Here is a 14863-nt window from a genome sequence, read left to right on the forward strand (position 1 = left end):
GCCCCCGAAAGGCCAGACCTTCTAAACGACAAGTCAACCACAGGAGGTTCATTTACAACCAGATCCACAGGTGAGAGGGTATTAGGCCAGTACCCACTATTGATAAACATACAGAAGAGAGTATTACAGTATTGGCTACACCTAAAAAACAGTGACCAAAATTCCTGCCACCACCTGCTGAGCCCAAAACAAAGCCCCCTGAGCCAGCTGGTCCTGAGGCTCACTAACCTGAGCCACACCGACACTAACCAGCCTCAGGACAGCACTGCTAGAGCACCACAACTCAGACTCAACCACACCACAGCACAATACACACAACACACAACCAGCCTCAGGACAGCACTGCTAGAGCACCACAACTCAGACTCAACCACATCACAGCACAGATCAAACAGCAATATCTCACACACTGGGACACACACACAAACAGCATAAACTGGAATGCTACAGAACCCTATACAGACAATACACACTAGCTGAATGTTTGACCAAGATAAGAAACAGCAAAAAGAAACAGACCCTGATGAAGTACAGGCTCAGTGACCACAGCCTGGCCAGAGAAACTGGACACAGGCAGACCTGACTGTCCAGAGAGGACAGGCTCAGTGACCACAGCCTGGCCAGAGAAACTGGACACAGGCAGACCTGGCTGTCCAGAGAGGACAGGCTCAGTAACCACAGCCTGGCCAGAGAAACTGGACACAGGCAGACCTGACTGTCCAGAGAGGACAGGCTCAGTGACCACAGCCTGGCCAGAGAAACTGGACACAGACAGACCTGACTGTCCAGAGAGGACAGGCTCAGTAACCACAGCCTGGCCAGAGAAACTGGACACAGACAGACCTGACTGTCCAGAGAGGACAGGCTGTGCTCCCATTGCCAGCGGGGAGAAATAGAGACAGAGGTGCACTTCCTACTGCACTGTGACAGATACTCTGGGATTAGAGAAACATTCTTCCCGAAATTCAGAAATCTAATCCCAGAGTTCCCACACCTGCCAGAATCACAACGGGTCCCAATCCTACTGGGAGAGGGAGGAGGGAACTCAGCTGAACTGGCAGCCCAGTATGTGATCTCCTGTCCCAGCCTGAGGAACAGTGAGTCTGTCTCCCAATAATGCTCCATCTCTCCACAGTATATGTAAATATTTTTTATATGTCTTTGTTGTAATATGTAATATGTCTGTAGATCTTTTTTTACTTTTATTGTATCATCGGTCACGCTAATAAAGCACCTTGAATTTAAATTGAGAGGAGAGAGGAGGAAGACTGTGAAGAGGAGAATTCAGAAACGGCTTGATCTCTTCCCCCTGCTTCATGAAACATCGTCCTCATCAGGTGTCCCGATCTCCGTTCTGTCCGGAGAGAGGCCCAGCCGGCAGCGCCGAGCACAGCCCCCCCCCTCCCTGCCAACTCCCACTCTTCCCTTCTCCACACAGGAAGTATGCCGAAATCGAAGCGGCCAATCAGCAGCTGGCGTCAGCGATCCTGGCTCAGAGCCGCCCCCAGCCCCTGCCCGTGGCCCCCGCAGACGGCCTGGCCCCAGGAGGTACGAACTCACTGCTGCCTGGCAGACGGGCTGAAACTGGGCCATTGGGGCTCAAGTCCAGGAGACCTGGCAGCACCGGAACAGGGAGGCTTGAGCCAAGATGGAGACACAGTGGTTATCCCAGTTTCCCCGAGCTCTTCTTTGAGGTCTGTCGTACCCAATCTTGGGGTTCAGGCTCAGGCAGTGGGGGGCAGTAACGAGGTCCCTGTCCTGTCTCCTGTCTCTGCAGCTCTGCACCTCCTGGAGCCCTGCACCCCCACAGACCCCCAACCCCCGGGACACCCCCGAACCCCAGGAACCTGCAGGCGGACGGCGGACAGGCTGGGGGCAGGAGGGACCCCGCTGTGCGGCGGGGCGCCAATGTCGGGAGGAGCAGGGGCAGGGGCTGGACCGGGGTCCAAGGGGGGCGCGTTGGGGCCCCCGGTCTGGGGAGCTCCTGCTGCCCTGACGCCCGAGGAGGAGGGGGAGGAGGAGCGCTGGGGGTGGTCCAACCTAAACGAAGACGCGGTGAGCCCCCCGGCACCCCCCGAGCCGAGGGGCTGCTCCTGGCGCTGGCTGCTCAGCGAGGATGTCATCGCCGGGGGCGCAGGGCCAGCGCAGGCGCGCTCGCACACGGGGCCAGAGCAGGAGGCGCAGCTGGGCCTGGAGGAGGAGGGGTTTGGGTTCGCCTGGCTCGCGGAGGGGGTGCCACCCTTGGGGGGCTGGGGGTCACGACCTGTCTGCCCGGGGCTGCTGGGGGGAGGGCGAGGGGACGCCTCCTTTGTGGGCGTGGCCCAGTCCTTCCCCGCCCCCCAGCCCGCCAGGCCACACCTCCCCACCCTGCCCAGCCCGCCCCTGGAGGGGGAGGGGCTGTTCGATGACATCATGGGCGAAGGGGGGCATGCGGGAATCCCGCTCTGACACACCTGCAGACACGGGCAGGGGGACCCCCGGACCCCTGGGGCCGCGCGGTCACGCCCGGCGCCTGTCTCATAAGAGCCAGTGATGAATAAAATAAGAGCAAACCGACTGGAGCATCTGGAGTCTCTTTCTGCCAGCGGGCAGGGCTGTCAGAGAGGAATGGAGGGTGTGTGAGTGTGGGTCAGGGTGTCAGTGTGTGTTTGAGTGTGGGTCAGGGTGTCAGTGTGTGTTTGAGTGTGTGACTGTGAGAGGGTGTGTGTGTGGGTCAGGGTGTCAGTGTGTGTGAGTGTGTGACTGTGAGAGGGTGTGTGTGTGGGTCAGGGTGTCAGTGTGTGTGAGTGTGTGACTGTGAGAGGGTGTGTGTGTGGGTCAGGGTGTCAGTGTGTGTTTGAGTGTGTGACTGTGAGAGGGTGTGTGTGTGGGTCAGGGTGTCAGTGTGTGTGAGTGTGTGACTGTGTGAGGGTGTGTGTGTGGGTCAGGGTGTCAGTGTGTGTGAGTGTGTGACTGTGTGAGGGTGTGTGTGTGGGTCAGGGTGTCAGTGTGTGTGAGTGTGTGACTGTGTGAGGGTGTGTGTGTGGGTCAGGGTGTGTGTGGGGGGTCAGGGTGTCAGTGTATGCGAGTGTGTGATGGTGTGTGAGTGTATGTGAGGGTGTGTGAGTGTGTGGGAGTCAGGGTGTGTGAGGGTGTGTGGGTCAGGGTATCACTGTATGTGAGTGTGAGGGTGTGGGTGTGTGTGTGTGTGGGTCAGGGTGTCTGTATGTGAGTGTGTGTGTGTGTGGTGGTCAGGGTGTCTGTGTGTGTGAGGGTGTGTGTGGGTCAGGGTGTCAGGGTGTCAGGGTGTCAGTGTGTGTGAGTGTGTGAGGATGTGTGTGTGGGTCAGGGTGTCAGTGTGTATGAGTGTGTGACTGTGTGAGGGTGTGTGTGTGAGTGTGTGACTGTGTGAGGGTGTGTGTGTGGGCCAAGGTGTCAGTGTATGTGTGTATGTGAGTGTGTGAGGGTGTGTGTGTGTGGTCCAGGGTGTCAGTGTATGTGTGTATGTGAGTGTGTGAGGGTGTGTGTGTGGGTCAGGGTGTCAGTGTATTTGAGTGTGTGTGTGAGGGTGCGTGAGTGTGGGTCAGGGCGTCAGTGTGTGTGTGTGGGTCAGGGTGTGTGAGTGTGTGAGGGTGTGTGTGTGTGTGGGTCAGGGTGTGTGTGTGGGTCAGGGTGTCAGTGTGTGTGAGTGTGTGACTGTGTGAGGGTGTGTGTGTGGGTCAGGGTGTCAGTGTATGTGTGTATGTGAGTGTGTGAGGGTGTGTGTGTGGCTCATGGTGTGTGAGTGTGGGTCAGGGTATGTGGGTATGTGAGTGTATGTGTGTGAGTGTGTGTGGGTCAGGGTGTCAGTGTGTGTATGTGAGTGTGTGTGGGTCAGGGTGTGTGAGTGTGTGGGGGGTCAGGGTGTCAGTGTATGTGAGTGTGAGGGTGTGTGTGTGTGGGGGGGTCAGGGTGTGTAAGTGTGTGAGGGTGTGGGTGTGTGGGTCAGGGTGTCTGTGTATCTGAGTGTGTGAGGGTGTGTGTGTGTGGGTCAGGGTATCAGTGTGTGAGGGTGTGTAAGTGTATGTGTGTGGGTCAGAGGGTCTGTGTATATGAGTGTGTGAGGGTGTGTGTGTGTGGGTCAGGGTGTCTGTGTATCTGAGTGTGTGAGGGTGTGTGTGTGTGGGTCAGGGTATCAGTGTGTGAGTGTGTGTGTGTGTCAGGGTGTCAGTGTATGTGAGTGTGTGGGTCAGGGTGTCTGTGTATATGAGTGTGTGAGTGTGTGCGTGCGTGTCAGGGTGTCTGTGTATATGAGTGAGTGTGTGTGTCTGTGTGTGTCTGTGTGTGTGTTATGGTTTCCATTAACGACTGGAGCCCAGATGAGTTTCAAACCCAGTTTATATTAAAACTCTCCACCCAGCATCAGAGATCAAGGAACAGACAGTGAAACCACACGAGAAGCACGTCTCACACACGAACACCTCACACCTGCAGCACGACCGCAGCTCCAGCTGCCCCCAGCGAGGACAGCGCAGAGCACAGACCCCCACGTCTCTCCCTGGTCTGTTTAATTCCTCTTCACAGCAGTAGGTTAGAAGCACAGAAGATGTCTTTCAATAGTGATGATGATGAAGATACAGAATTATCATGCTATAGCGGACAATGTCCTTGGTATCAGCTCAGACGGTCAAACAGTAAAGTTCTCGAGCTGAGCGGCGCCGTTCTTCAAGATTCACCTGTCTGTCCGTCCGTCTGTCCGCAGAGTCGGTCCTCTGTCTGTCTGTCCGTCTGTCTGTCTGTCTGTCCACAGAGTCAGTCCTCTGTCTGTCTGTCCGCAGAATCAGTCCTCTGTCTGTCCACCCGTCAGCAGAGTCAGTCCTCTGTCCGTCTGTCCGCAGAGTTAGTCCTCTGTCCGTCTGTCCGCAGAGTCAGTCCTCTGTCTGTCTGTCCGTCCACAGAGTCAGTCCTCTGTCTGTCTGTCCCTCTGCAGAGTCAGTCCTCTGTCTGTCTGTGACAAGGGTCCAGTCCAGAGGACAGTCCAGCAGCACACAGCGATCAGTCCTGTCCGCTCTGGTCAGTCAGGCTGTAGGGAGGGGGGGGGCCCAGGCTGTCCTCGGCGCTGGGGGGCTGCTCGGGGCCGGGGGGGGCAGAGAGGGGGCGGTCCTCTGAGTCGGAGGTGTCCAGGGAGAGGTCGTCCAGCAGGGAGCGGCGGGAGGGCAGGACAGGGACGGCCAGCGGGGTGCGTCTGCAGGACAGAGAGAGGGGTCAGTGTGGGAAAGATCCGCAACACTGACCCCGGCCACGGACCACAGAGCACAGGACACCCTGACACCCCGTCTTACAGCCCGTACCCCCACACCCTATTACCTCACAACCTGTACCCCCACACTCACACCATCTCACAGCCCCTACCCCAACACCCTATTACCCCCACTGTACCACCACGCTGCCAAACAGCCCGTACCCCAATACTCTCCTTCTCCACAGCCCGTACCCCACTACCTGTACCCCCATACTCACACTTCCTCACAACCCATACCCCAACACCCTAGTACCCCATAACGCCACACAGCCTGTACCCCAACACTCACACCCCGTCTCACAACCCATACCCCAACACCCTATTACCCCACAAACTGTACCCCCACACTGCCACACAGCCCGAACCCCCACACTCACACCTCCTCACAACCCGCACTCCAACACCCTATCACCCCACAAACTGTACCCCCACAGTCTGTACCTCTACATTCTCTCCCCACAATGTGCACCCCCACACTACCCCAACACCCTCCCTCTCCACGGCCTGTACCCCCACATACCCCCTCCCCATGGTCCGTACCCCCACATTCTCTCCATGGCCAGTACCCCCATACTGCCACACAGCCCATACCCCCAAATTCTCCCCACAACCTGTACCCCACACGGCCACACAGTCCCTACCCCCACATTCTCCACAGAACCTGTACCCCCACACTGCCACACAACCAGTACCCCCACATTCTCCCCACACAACCACACAGCCTGTACCCCCTCATTCTTCCCCACACCTGTACCCCCACACAACCACACAGCCTTTACCCCCACATTCTCGCCCACAACGTGCACCCCCACATTCTCTCCCCACAGCCTGTTACCCCGACACTGCCACACAACCCGTACCCACACATCACCCCACAGCCTACAGCCCCAACGGACGGTACCCCAACACTCACCTTCCTCGTCGCCCGTACCCCCACATTCTCTCTCCCCCCAACATGCATCCCCACACACTTCCTCCACACAGCCTGGACCCCCAACACTACCACACAGCACGTACCCCCACATTCTCTCCCAAAAACCTGTAACCCCATTCTACCACACAGTTCATACCCCCACATTCTTCCCCAAAACGTGCACCCCCACACTGGCACACAACCTGTACCCCCACACTGCCACACAGCCCGTACCCCCACATTCTCCCCCACAACACTGCCACACAACCCATACCCCCACACACACACCTCCTCACAACCAGCACCCCAACACCCTATAACCCCACAAACTGTACCCCCACAGTCTATACCTCTACATTCTCTCCCCACAATGTGCAACCCAACATTACCCCAACAGCCTCCCTCTCCACGGCCTGTACCCCCACATACCACCTCCCCATGGTCCGTACCCCCACATTCTCTCCATGGCCAGTACCCCCATACTGATACTGCCACACAGCCCGAACCCCCACATTCTCTCCAAAAAACCTCTAACCCCATTCTACCACACAGTTCATACCCCCACATTCTTCCCCACAACGTGCACTTCCACACTGCCACACAGCCTGTACCCCACATTCTCCCCACAACCTGTACCCCCACACTGCCACACAGGCCGTACCCCCACATTCTCCACAACACTGCCACACAACCCGTACCCCCACATTACCCCACAGCCTACAACCCCACCCTCTCCCTCCCAACGGACAGTACCCCAACACTCACCTTCATTGTTGCCTGTACCCCCACATTCTCTCTCCCCCCAACATGCACCCCCACATGCTCCCTCCACTATCACACAGCATGTACCCCCACATTCTCTCCCAAAAACCTGTAACCCCATTCTACCACACAGCCTGTACCCCCACAATGTTCCCACAGCCCTACCCCCATACAACCACACAGCCTGCACCCCCACATTCATTCCCACACTTGTACCCCCACACAACCACACAGTCTGTACCCCCACATTCTCCCCCACAACATGCACCCCCACACCGCGACACAACCAGTACCCCCACATTCTCCCCACAACCTCTACCCCCACATTCTCCCCCACAGCGTGCACCCCCACACTGCCACATAACCCGTACCCCCACATTACCCCACAGCCTGTAATCCCACCCTATCCCTCCCAACGGACGGTACCCCAACACTCACCTTCCTCGTCGCCCGTACCCCCACATTCTCGCTGCCCACAACCTGTACCTCCACACTACCACACAGCCTGAACCCCCACACAGCCCAAACCCCCACATTCTCCCTACAACAAGTATGCCCACACTGCCACACAGCCCATACCCCCACATTCTCGCCCCACAACCCACACCCCATATTCTCCCCACAACCAGTACCCCCCACACAACCTGTACCCTCACATCCTCCACACAGCCTGTACCCCCACATTCTCCCCTCAGCCTGTACCCTTACACTGCCACACAGCCTGTTACCCCCACATTCTCTGCTCACAGCCCATACCCCCACACTACCCAGGTCAGCTCTCTGCTCTGTGTACCTCAGCTGGCTGCGCAGGGCTGTAAGCTCCCTGCTCTGTGTACCTCAGCTGGCTGCGCAGGGCTGTGGGCTCTCTGCTCTGTGTACCTCAGCTGGCTGCGCAGGGCTGTGGGCTCTCTGCTCTGTGTACCTCAGCTGGCTGCGCAGGGCTGTGAGCTCTCTGCTCTGTGTACCTCAGCTGGCTGCGCAGGGCTGTGAGCTCTCTGCTCTGTGTACCTCAGCTGGCTGCGCAGGGCTGTGAGCTCCCTGCTCTGTGTACCTCAGCTGGCTGCGCAGGGCTGTGAGCTCCCTGCTCTGTGTACCTCAGCTGGCTGCGTAGGGCTGTATGCTCCCTGCTCTGTGTACCTCAGCTGGCTGCGCAGGGCTGTTGGCTCTCTGCTCTGTGTACCTCAGCTGGCTGCGCAGGGCTGTGAGCTCCCTGCTCTGTGTACCTCAGCTGGCTGCGCAGGGCTGTGAGCTCCCTGCTCTGTGTACCTCAGCTGGCTGCGCAGGGCTGTAAGCTCCCTGCTCTGTGTACCTCAGCTGGCTGCGCAGGGCTGTGAGCTCCCTGCTCTGTGTACCTCAGCTGGCTGCGTAGGGCTGTATGCTCCCTGCTCTGTGTACCTCAGCTGGCTGCGCAGGGCTGTGGGCTCTCTGCTCTGTGTACCTCAGCTGGCTGCGCGGGGCTGTGAGCTCCCTGCTCTGTGTACCTCAGCTGGCTGCGCAGGGCTGTGAGCTCTCTGCTCTGTGTACCTCAGCTGGCTGCGCGGGGCTGTGGGCTCTCTGCTCTGTGTACCTCAGCTGGCTGCGCGGGGCTGTGAGCTCCCTGCTCTGTGTACCTCAGCTGGCTGCGCGGGGCTGTGGGCTCTCTGCTCTGTGTACCTCAGCTGGCTGCGCGGGGCTGTGGGCTCTCTGCTCTGTGTACCTCAGCTGGCTGCGCGGGGCTGTGAGCTCCCTGCTCTGTGTACCTCAGCTGGCTGCGTGGGGCTGTGGGCTCTCTGCTCTGTGTACCTCAGCTGGCTGCGCGGGGCTGTGAGCTCCCTGCTCTGTGTACCTCAGCTGGCTGCGTGGGGCTGTGGGCTCTCTGCTCTGTGTACCTCAGCTGGCTGCGCGGGGCTGTGAGCTCCCTGCTCTGTGTACCTCAGCTGGTTGAGCGGGGCTGTGAGCTCCCTGCTCTGTGTACCTCAGCTGGCTGCGCGGGGCTGTGAGCTCCCTGCTCTGTGTACCTCAGCTGGCTGCGCAGGGCTGTGGGCTCTCTGCTCTGTGTACCTCAGCTGGCTGCGCAGGGCTGTGGGCTCTCTGCTCTGTGTACCTCAGCTGGCTGCGCAGGGCTGTGGGCTCTCTGCTCTGTGTACCTCAGCTGGCTGCGCAGGGCTGTGAGCTCTCTGCTCTGTGTACCTCAGCTGGCTGCGCAGGGCTGTGAGCTCCCTGCTCTGTGTACCTCAGCTGGCTGCGCAGGGCTGTGAGCTCCCTGCTCTGTGTACCTCAGCTGGCTGCGCAGGGCTGTGAGCTCCCTGCTCTGTGTACCTCAGCTGGCTGCGCAGGGCTGTGGGCTCTCTGCTCTGTGTACCTCAGCTGGCTGCGCGGGGCTGTGAGCTCCCTGCTCTGTGTACCTCAGCTGGCTGCGCAGGGCTGTGAGCTCCCTGCTCATGCTCTCAGTGCTGTCGCTCAGGTCCTCCAGCTCTCTCTGCAGTTTCCTGCGGGAGGCGTTGGAACGCGACGCCTCCTCCTCCACCTCCTCCAGCTGCCTCTTCAACTGGCGCAGTCGAGCCATCGCCTTGTCCAGCTGGAGCACAGGGAGAGAGCGAGTCAGGGCAGAGCTGCAGCTGTGTCTGCTGTGGCTGAAGGCGTTCAGGGAGACGGACCTGCTCCCGGTACTGGTCAGCGTGACGCCTCTCGTCCTCCACCTGCATCACCACCTCCTTCAGCCTCTTCTCCGTCTTCCGCACCAGCTTGGCAGCGATGGCCCGCTCTCTGACAACACAGAGCCGGCAAGAGTCACAGACAGCAGTATCACTGTAACAACACCCACACTGCCTCATCCTATAGACTCTATAGAGTCACAGACAGCAGTATCACTGTAACAACACTCACACGCCCTCATCCTATAGACTCTATAGTTACAGATCTACTTGGCTCATGTTTGTACACGACTCACTGCCTCTCCTGCTCCAGCTGCTCCTCCAGGGTCTCGATCTTGGCCTCCAGGGCGGCGACGCTGAGCTTGTAGCGACCCCTGACGGACCCCTCCAGCTCTGCCAGCCGGGCCTTCAGCTCCTTGTTCTGCCTCTCCAGCGTCTCGCGCGCAGTCTCACTCTTCTGCGCCAGCGTGCGCTCGCCAGCCAGCTGAACCGTCAGTGTCTCCAGCTGAGACACAAGCAGGGACAGCACTCTACACCTGGACAGCACACCTTTGTGTCTTACCTGTACAGCACACCTGTGTGAGTCTGTACCTGCAGTGCTGTCTGTCTATACAGCACACCTGTGTGAGTCTGTACCTGTAGTGCTGTCTGTCCGTCTCTCCTGTACAGCACACCTGTGTGAGTTTGTACCTGTAGTGCTGTCTCTCTTGTACAGCACACCTGTGTGAGTCTGTACCTGCAGTGCTGTCTCTCCTGTACAGCACAACTATGTGAATCTGTACCTGCAGTGCTGTCTGTCTGTCTCTCCTGTACAGCATACCTGTGTGTCTCTCCTGTACAGCATACCTGTGTGAGTCTGTACCTGCAGTGCTGTCTGTCTGTACAGCACACCTGTGTGAGTCTGTACCTGCAGTGCTGTCTGTCTGTACAGCACACCTGTGTGAGTCTGTACCTGCAGTGCTGTCTGTCTGTACAGCACACCTGTGTGAGTCTGTACCTGCAGTGCTCTCTGTCTGTACAGCACATCTGTGTGAGTCTATACCTGCAGTGCTGTCTGTCACTCCTGTACAGCACACCTGTGTGAGTCTGTACCTGCAGTGCTGTCTTCCTCTGTCTCTCGCTCAGCAGCTCGTTGTTGCTCTGCTCCTCCTCCAGCTCCTCCTCCAGCTGAGTCACTCTGGCCTCCATCCTGCGCTTCTCATCAAACAGAGCCGACCTGAGAAAGAGGGAGATTAACACTGACTGACCACCTGGACAACTGGACAGGGGAGTCTGAACTCAGAGCTGCGCAGACAGGCAACACTGACTGGACACTACAGCACAGTGACACTGACTGACTGACTGGACACTACAGCACAGTGACACTGACTGACTGGACACTACAGCACAGTGACCCTGACTGACTGACTGGACACTACAGCACAGAGACACTGACTGACTGGACACTACAGCACAGTGACACTGACTGACTGACTGGACACTACAGCACAGTGATACTGACTGACTGACTGGACACTACAGCACAGAGACACTGACTGACTGGACACTACAGCACAGTGACACTGACTGACTGACTGACTGGACACTACAGCACAGTGACCCTGACTGAATGGACACTGCGGTCCAGTAGGTGCTGGGGACTCACTTGCCAGTGGAGCTGTTGACCATCTCGTCGGCCAGCTCGTCTCTCTCCTGCTGCGCCTGCCTCCTCATCCTCTCTGCCATAGCGAGGTCCTGAGGGGGTACAGAAAGGGCTCAGCGCGGGCTGGTCAGTATGCCCACCCCCTCCGCACGGCCGCCGGACTCACCTCGGTCACCTGCAGCAGCTCTGCCTCCAGGGCCAGCAGGCGCTTCTCACTGTCCTTCGACTGGGCAGTGATCTCGTCCCGCGCCAGTCTGGCCTCGTCCAGCTCGTGGAGCAGCTCCTTCATCTGGGCCTGAGAGCCACGGACAGCCACATCAGAGCCCGGCAGGACCCAGAAACCCACACCAGAGCCGGCAGAACCCAGAGCCCCACATCTGAGCCCGGCAGGACCCAGGAACCTCCAACGAGTCTGTAAACTAATGATCCCCCATTGCCACAGCAGGGTGTCTCACTCAAGTGTACAGCAGCGTCTCTCCTGGGATTCGAACCCACAACCCTGCAGTCAGAGGTACAGAGACCTGCTGCCGGCTCTCGTTTGGTTCTGCCTGACCTATTGAACAAGGCAGTACTAGACAATTCCTGCTGCTCCCAGCAGGACACCAGGGTTACAGCTGGGGGGTGTGGAGATACGCCCCAGAGAGTAAAGGGTGAACCTGACTGAGCCAGCAGGGCTTGGCACCAGCGCAAACTGGTGACCCCAGTACCGGCCCAGGGGCGGGGTTACCTGCAGCTTGCGCTGCTGGCGCTGAGCCTCCTCCTTCCCGCGATTGGCCGCCTCGATCTGCGCCTCCGCCTCCTGCAGCTCCGCCTCCAGCTGCTTCCTGCCAGCAGCGGCCTGAGCCCTCTGGGAGCGCTCCTCCTCCAGCTGCAGCTCCAGCTCCCTGAGCTGAGACACAGCCATGGCTGGGCATGAGCTCCCTCTCCTCTCTCTGCACCTGTGTGATCTCTCTCTCCTCTCTCTGTACCTGTGGGTTCTCTCTCTCCTCTCTCTGAACCTGTGTGCCGATCTCTCTCTCTCCTCTCTCTGTACCTGTGTGCTGATCGCTCTCCTCTCTCTGTACCTGTGTGCTGATCGCTTTCCTCTCTCTGTACTTGTGTGATCTCTCTCTCCTCTCTCTACACCTGTGTGCTGATCTCTCTCTCTCCTCTCTCTGTACCTGTGTGAGCTCCCTCTCCTCTCTCTGCACCTGTGTGCTGATCTCTCTCCTCTCTCTGTACCTGTGTGAGCTCCCTCTCCTCTCTCTGCACCTGTGTGCTGATCTCTCTCTCTCCTCTCTCTACACCTGTGTGCTGATCTCTCTCCTCTCTCTGTACCTGTGTGCTGATCGCTTTCCTCTCTCTGTACCTGTGTGATCTCTCTTTCCTCTCTCTACACCTGTGTGCTGATCTATCTCTCTCCTCTCTCTGTACCTGTGTCCTGATCTCTCTCTCTCCTCTCTCTGTACCTGTGTGCTGATCTCTCTCTCTCCTCTCTCTGTACCTGTGTACTGATCTCTCTCCTCTCTCTGCACCTGTGTGCTGATCTCTCTCTCCTCTCTCTACACCTGTGTGCTGATCTCTCTCGCCTCTCTCTGTACCTGTGTGCTGATCTCTCTCTCCTCTCTCTGTACCTGTGTGCTGATCGCTTTCCTCTCTCTGTACCTGTGTGATCTCTCTTTCCTCTCTCTACACCTGTGTGCTGATCTATCTCTCTCCTCTCTCTGTACCTGTGTCCTGATCTCTCTCTCTCCTCTCTCTGTACCTGTGTGCTGATCTCTCTCTCTCCTCTCTCTGTACCTGTGTACTGATCTCTCTCCTCTCTCTGCACCTGTGTGCTGATCTCTCTCTCCTCTCTCTACACCTGTGTGCTGATCTCTCTCTTGCCTCTCTCTGTACCTGTGTGCTGATCTCTCTCTCCTCTCTCTGTATCTGTGTGCCGATCTCTCTCTCTCCTCTCTCTGTACCTGTGTGCTGATCTCTCTCTCCTCTCTCTGTACCTGTGTGCTGATCTCTCTCTCCTCTCTCTGTACCTGTGTGCTGATCTCTCTCTTCTCTCTCTGTACCTGTGTGCTGATCTCTCTCTCTCTCCTGTCTCTGTACCTGTTTATTGAGCGCTCTCCTCTTCTCCTCAGCGCTGTCTTCCTTGCGGCTGACCTCCCTCTCACACTGCGCCCTCAGGGCCTGCAGTGTGACCTCCAGCCTGAGCCTCGCGTCCTCGGCCTGCCCCAGCTCCTCCTCCAGGTCCTGGACCTGGGCCCGCAGGGACTGGGCCTCCGCCTCCAGGGCCCGGTTACTGCGCTCCAGCTCGTGCACCTGAGACAGAGGAGGGGCTCAGTCCAGACTCGGTGACAGCGTCAGCGGTATGTGCACTGCTGCTTGTCCAGGACTGCTGTTTGTTTCTAACATGTATTAAGTTCATGTTGAGTTAAGTATTTTATGGTTTTGTATGGTGATGCCAAGATGAATTTCCATCCTTTTGGATGGACAATAACAATAATAAATACCACACCACTCTTTACCCCAGGTATCGACCCATTTCTCTGCTTGACTCAGATTACAAAATTCAACCAGGGACTGATTGAGGCTGACTGGGGACGGACTGACAGACACACAGATACACAAACAGACACACACACAGACTCTCAGACAGACCCACACACACACTCACAGACACACATACTTACACACTGACACACAGACTCAGAGACTCACAGCCTCACACACTTCCACACAGAGACACACACACACACACACACACACACACACACACACACACACACACACACACACACACACACACACAGACGGGCTCTCACGTTCTTGCCCACTCCGTCCTGCGAGTCCAGCAGCTGCTCCATGTCGGACCTGAGCTGCCGGGTGACCCTCTCCAGCTCGCTCCTGTCCTGCAGGGCGTCCTGCAGCTCGCGGCCCAGCGCCAGCAGCCTGGTGTCCAGCTCCCGGCTGTGGGCTTCGGCGCGGTCACGCTCCTCTGCCAGCCGCGCGCTGCCCGCCTTCTCCTCCGCCAGGCTCTGGGGGGGTGAGGGGAGAGTGAGAGTCCTGCCCGCAGCCCGCCTGCCCGCCCCGCCGCCTCCCCGCAGTGTCGAACTCCCCCCTCACCGTGTCGAACTTCCGCTGCCTCTTCTCCAGGCCGGAGCAGTGCTGGCGCAGCTGCTGCAGGTCCAGCGCCAGGTCTTCCGCCTCGGCCTGCAGCCGCGCCCGCTGCCGCTCCGCCCGCTGGCGGCCCTCCTCCGCCTGGGCCAGCCGCCCGGCCAGCGCCTCCAGCTCCCTCTGCACGCCGCGCCGCGCCTCCGCGCCCGCCTCCAGCGCCGCGCCCGCCTCCTCCTGCTGCCTGCGGGCCTCCGACAGCTGGGCAGGGAGAGGCGGGACAGTGACTGGACACGGGCTGGACAGGGGCTGGACATGGACTGGACCCGGACTGGACAGGGGCTGGACAGGGGCTGGACACGGGCTGGACACGGGCTGGACAGGGGCTGGACAGGGGCTGGACATTGACTGGACACGGGCTGGACATGGGCTGGACATGGGCTGGACAGGGTCTGGATCATGACTGGACACGGGCCGGACAGTGACTGGACACGGGCTGGATCATGACTGGACACAGACTGGATAGTAACTGGACAGTAACTGGACACAGGGTGGACACGGACTGG

At 58.6% G+C, this 14863-nt stretch overlaps 1 protein-coding gene across 12 annotated transcripts in view; it reads right to left on the bottom strand.

The window, feature by feature from the left end:
* Positions 1-4338: 4338 nt before the first annotated feature.
* myh14 (myosin, heavy chain 14, non-muscle) overlaps positions 4339-14863 on the bottom strand; it is a 46252-nt gene continuing 35727 nt past the window's right edge. For 6 of the 12 annotated variants that reach the window (XM_088619995.1, XM_088619991.1, XM_088619990.1 and 3 more), the window contains 11 exons: positions 14310-14558; positions 14009-14221; positions 13293-13505; positions 11938-12099; positions 11377-11505; positions 11214-11302; positions 10661-10784; positions 9865-10073; positions 9572-9680; positions 9320-9492; positions 4339-5203 (listed from right to left, as the gene is read on the bottom strand). In XM_088619995.1, the coding sequence (XP_088476121.1) occupies positions 5014-5203; positions 9320-9492; positions 9572-9680; positions 9865-10073; positions 10661-10784; positions 11214-11302; positions 11377-11505; positions 11938-12099; positions 13293-13505; positions 14009-14221; positions 14310-14558 (1860 nt within the window). In that variant the 3' untranslated portion in view covers positions 4339-5013. Of the gene's footprint in view, positions 5204-8774; positions 9234-9276; positions 9493-9571; positions 9681-9864; positions 10074-10109; positions 10305-10610; positions 10785-11213; positions 11303-11376; positions 11506-11937; positions 12100-12449; positions 12504-12651; positions 13028-13292; positions 13506-14008; positions 14222-14309; positions 14559-14863 lie in introns of those variants that run through there. The other 6 variants (XR_015930397.1, XM_088619994.1, XM_088619997.1 and 3 more) reach the window with 6 other exon arrangements.

Source organism: Lepisosteus platostomus, chromosome 25 (assembly GCF_059453375.1).
Source record: "Lepisosteus platostomus isolate fLepPlt1 chromosome 25, fLepPlt1.hap1, whole genome shotgun sequence".
In the NCBI taxonomy this organism is placed as follows: domain Eukaryota; kingdom Metazoa; phylum Chordata; class Actinopteri; order Semionotiformes; family Lepisosteidae; genus Lepisosteus; species Lepisosteus platostomus.